The 5,000-nt window shown below is 43.6% G+C and overlaps 1 protein-coding gene across 3 annotated transcripts in view; it reads left to right on the forward strand.

Moving 5' to 3' along the window:
* LOC126993211 (obscurin-like) overlaps positions 1-5,000 on the forward strand; it is a 69,875-nt gene that overhangs the window by 56,647 nt on the left and 8,228 nt on the right. For all 3 annotated transcript variants that reach the window (XM_050852084.1, XM_050852094.1, XM_050852090.1), the window contains 3 exons: positions 2,502-2,578; positions 3,829-3,974; positions 4,877-5,000. The exon at positions 4,877-5,000 is cut by the window's right edge and continues 54 nt beyond it. In XM_050852084.1, coding sequence (XP_050708041.1) covers positions 2,502-2,578; positions 3,829-3,974; positions 4,877-5,000 — 347 coding nt within the window. The remainder of the gene's footprint in view (positions 1-2,501; positions 2,579-3,828; positions 3,975-4,876) is intronic.

Genomic DNA, 5,000 nt, shown 5'->3' on the forward strand with positions numbered 1-5,000 from the left:
GAGGCGGTAATTGTGGGTGACTGTAATTTGCCAGTGAAAAGATGGGGCGAACCGTTGAACTCTCATACAGGGCTCGACCTGTGCACAACTTTATTAGAAAGTGATTTGCATTAACACGTTCAAGAACTGACTCAGGAAACTGATATACTTGACCTTATCTTTTCAACGACATTTTACGCACAATTGAAAAGATTAAAGTAAGCAAAGCTCCTGGTCCAGACAAAATTACCCCTAGAATTATAAAAGAAATCAAACATCAAATTTGTAAACCGCTCTCCATCATATTCAATAAATCTTTAACAGCTGGAAAAGTGCCGTCGGATTGGAAACTTGCAAATGTCACACCAATTTTCAAAAAGGGGGACAAGTCTCATCCAGGAAACTATCGACCAATTAGCCTGACATCGATTGTTTGTAAGTTGATGGAGACTATCATTCGCGACAATATGGTGAAATTCTTCGAAGAAAATAATATAATAAATAATCCGCAACATGGCTTCCGTAGTAAACGTTCGTGTTTAACTAACTTACTTGATTTTTTCATTATATTTTTGAGGTGTTCGATGAAAGCAGATCAGTAGATATCATATATCTGGATTTTCAAAAGGCACTTGATAAGGTCCCCCACCAACGATTGCTCAGTAAACTATTGGCGCACGGTATCTCGGGTAACATTCACAATTGGCTTGTGGACTGGCTCACTGAGCGGAAACAGAGAGTAGTTCTAAACGGTGTTACATCTAACTGGCTCGATGTCAGAAGCGGCGTACCTCAAGGATCAGTGCTTGGTCCCATGCTCTTCTTCTTTTTTTTTCTTTTTTTTTTTTACGTCTTGGCCTATTGCGCCGGTAGGCTTCTTCCCGGTGGATCCTGATGGTTGGTCCAAGGCTTCTTCCCGGTGGGGCCTGATGGTCGGCCCAGCCCGTTCTGGCGCAGGCGAGTGTTTATAGTGGCGCCATCTTGCATTGGCTCATGCTGCCCTCCCGGAGCTCATCTTTAATCCTAGAATCTAGAGTCCGGGTTGATAGGTGGTCTTCTGGACAGCATGTGGGTAGTTTTAAGCCACTCGGCGGCGGCTGAAAAATCCCAGCATGGTGGCACCGGTCGGGGATTGAACTCGCGTCCTCCTGAACGCGGGGCCGTCTCGCTATCCGTTCAGCCACCGCTTCCCCATTAATGTTAATGATATCGATGATGGGCTCACTTGCAAAGTATCAAAATTTACTGATGACACAAAAATCGCTTGTAAGGTAACTACGACACTCGACGAAGAAGCTTTACAATCAGATCTAGATCGACTTGCACGTTGGGCCGAGCAATGGCAAATGAAATTTAACGTTGACAAATGTAAAGTGTTACACATCGGAAACAATAACAATCGCGTTCAGTACGTAATGAATGGCCAACAACTTTCTGCAGTAAGTAAAAAAAAGATTCTTGGAATCACTATATCAAGCGATTTAAAGCCCGGTCAGCATTGTTCAGAGGTAGTTAAAACCGAAAACAAATTGGTTGGCTTCATCGGACGAGTCTTTAATAATAAATCAGAAAAAGTAATATTAAAACTGTATAATTCGCTGGTTCGACCCCATCTAGAGTACTGTGTACAGTTTTGGTCTCCCTATTACAGAAAAGACATAGAAAAGTTAAAACGGGGATCAACGGAGAGTAACAAAGATGATTCCTAAGTTGAGAAATTTATCTTAAGAACAAAGGCTTAAAGAAGTAAATATATTCAGCCTTTCAAAACGAAGAATGCGAGGCAATCTAATAGAAGTGTTTAAAATGTTTAAAGGATTCAGTGATATTAATGGGGAAGATTACTTTACAATTGATCGATCAAATAGAACAAGAAGAAATAACAATTTCAAGATAAGTGGTAAAAGATTCTCGTCGCACGAAGCCAAACACTTCTTCTTCAATCGAGTTGTTAATGTTTGGAACTCTCTACCCTGTGATGTCGTTGATAGTACAACAGTTACGGCCTTCAAGAATAGATTAGACAAGTATTTTGAATCCAACCAGCAACTAAGATATTACTCATTGTCGTAATAACGTTAAGTTCTTTCGAATACTGGTGTCCTTGTCCGCTTTTATCGCCCGGTTAGTGGTAGCAGTAATGGTAGTTCTTTCCTCTTTCCTACATAATTTCCATGCAGTTTTTCCATGCTGCATGGTTCTTTTTCCTTTCCTGCCACCTTTGATTAGATAGTTAGTGTTGCTTGTCACAAACAGCCTCGTAAGGACCAACAGGTCTGCTGTTGTTTGTTCTTTCTTTGTGTTTTTTTGTGTTCCTCCTCTTCCCACTCCTCCTCCTCCCCTTCCCCTCCTCCTCACCTCCTCCTTCTCCTCCCCCTCCTCTTAATACTTGTAATAGAGAAATAATAATGACAATAATAACATATACAACTTCTCCGTTCTCTCTCTCCTCCTCACCTCCTCACCTCCTCCTCCTCCTCCTCCTCCTCCTCCTCCTCCTCCTCCTCCTCCTCCTCCTCCAGGTGTCATGGCTTCGCTCCGTGGGTGACCTCTTAGAGCTCCTTACCTGGGACTCCCACACCTATGCTAATGATCACAGGTAAGGTAAGGTAAGGTTAGGTAGGGTTTGCTGGCGTTGGTGATGGTGATGGAGGAAGTGGAGGAGGAGGAGGAGGAGGAGGAGGAGGAGGAGGACTTGGAGGAGGAAGAGGACTTGGAGGAGGAGGAGGAGGAGGAGGAGGAGAAGGAAGGGTAGTATTAGTGGTAGTTGCAATTGCAGTGAAAGAAGTTATATTAAGAGGAGGAGGAGGAGGAGGAGGAGGAGGAGGAGGAAGAGGAAGAGGACATTGGAGGATAAGTGGAATGTGTAGACGTAAAAGATAATGATGATGGAGGAAGAGGAGGAAGAGGAAGAGTAGGAGGAGGAGGAGGAGGAGGAGGAGGAGGAGGAGAACAAGAATGGAGATGATGAGGATAATGATGACAAAGAGGAAGAAGAGGAGCAATAGGAAGAGGAAGACGAGGAAGAAGACATAGAGGAGGAGGAGGAGGAGGAGGAAGAGGAGGAGGAGGAGGAGATGCTGAAGTCTAAAAAAATAAAGAGAGAGAGAGAGAGAGAGAGAGAGAGAGAGAGAGAGAGAGAATCTTACCCTCTTCTCCCAAATTTCTCTCACCTGTTTTCCTCCCTTCCCTCCCCTCTCTTTACCTCCCTTCCCCTCTTCCCCTCTTCCATCTCTTCCACCTCTTCTCTTCCCTTCCTTTTCCTTCTCCTCTTCCTTCCTCTTCCTCTTATCTAATCACCTTTTCTTTTTTTTCTATATTCAATTTCCTCTCTTCTTTTCCTTCTCTCTCTTCCTCTTCCGTTCGTTTCCTCTTTCCTTACTCTTTCTTTTTATTTTTCTTCATCTTTCTCTGCCTGAATTTCCTTCCTTCTTTCTCCTTTCCTTCCCTTCTCATTTTCTCTTTCTTCACCTTTTCTTTTTTTCTATACTCCATTTCCTCCCTTCTTTTCCATCCTCCTTTTCCATTCGTTTCCTCTTTCTTAATCTTTCTTTTTATTTTTCTTCATCTTTTTCTGCCTAACTTTCCTTTCTTCCCTTTCCTTTTCCTTCTCCTCTCACTTTCTCTTCCTTCCTCTCTTCCTTTCCCTCTTCTTTTCTTCACCATATTATTTCTCATTTTCTTCTCTCCTCCCTTTTTTCATATTTTTTCCTTTCCCTTTCTTTTCCTTCCTTACCTTCTTTTACTTCTCCTCTTACCTTCTCTTCCCTTGTCTTCCCTTCCTCTTCCCTACTTTTCCACCTCTTCCGTCTGTCTACTCACCTGTCCTTACCTGTCCGCCCCGCCCAGGTACTCCCTGATCGAGGCTGCCGGCGAGGGTTGGCGTCAGTGGCAGCTCGTGATCCGCAGCGCCGAGGTGACGGACGAGGGCCAATACCGGTGCCAGGTGTCCACGGAGCCGCCCATGGTGCTGGCCAACTCCCTGCGCGTCATCGGTGAGTGGTGGGGGTGAGGAAGGGGTGATGATGGTGGTGATGAAGATGACTGGCGTGATCTTATTAGTGGAAATTAATGTGTCAGTGTTAGTTTGTTTTTCAGTGCAGAAGTTTAGATGGCTTTGGTGGTGGTGGTGGCGGTGGTGGTAATGACAGTGACGATAATGATGTGGATGTGTTGAGGTGTGTGTGTGTATACATGTTACAGGGAATGTGTGAAACTAGGAAATACACGTCAACCCGAAGATTTCGTGTATTTCCTGACGGTCACAGCGATTACATGACATCCCTGATTCTTTAAGGGTTTACGTGTAATCCCTAGTTTCACATATTCCCTGTAAGATATATATATATATATATATATATATATATATATATATATATATATATATATATATATATATATATATATATATATATATATATATATATATATATATATATATATATATATATATATATATATATATATATATATATATATATATATATATATATATATATATATATATATATATATATATATATATATATATATATATATATATTGAAACTCACGTGAGTATGATTCAAAGAGTGTTTCTCCCTCATGTGTGTGTGTGTGTGTGTGTGTGTGTGTGTGTGTGTGTGTGTGTGTGTGTGTGTGTGTGTGTATTCTTTGCAAAACTGCAATTTTTGGCTGATGGAATCACGCCCCCCTTGTATCCAGCTCACGCCCCCCAGTTTGGGAACCACTGCTCTAAAGAGAGGCTTAAAGATGAGCTCCGGGGAGGCAGCATGAGCCAAGCAAGATGGCGCCTCTATAAACACTTGCCTGCGCCATAACAGGCTGGCACCGAGCACCGGGCGCCACCAAGAAAGCCTTCCCGCCTTCTGACCCCCCTCCCCCCCCTGCCCCCCAGTGCCCGCGGCGCGCGTGGTGGACGAGCGCGGCACCAAGGTGGAGGAGAAGCACTACAACAGCGGCAGCATGATCGAGCTCAAGTGCATCGTGGAGCAGGTGCCCTTCCCGCACGGCCCCGTCAC

The sequence above is a fragment of the Eriocheir sinensis genome, chromosome 7, assembly GCF_024679095.1.
Source record: "Eriocheir sinensis breed Jianghai 21 chromosome 7, ASM2467909v1, whole genome shotgun sequence".
Lineage (NCBI taxonomy): Eukaryota > Metazoa > Arthropoda > Malacostraca > Decapoda > Varunidae > Eriocheir > Eriocheir sinensis.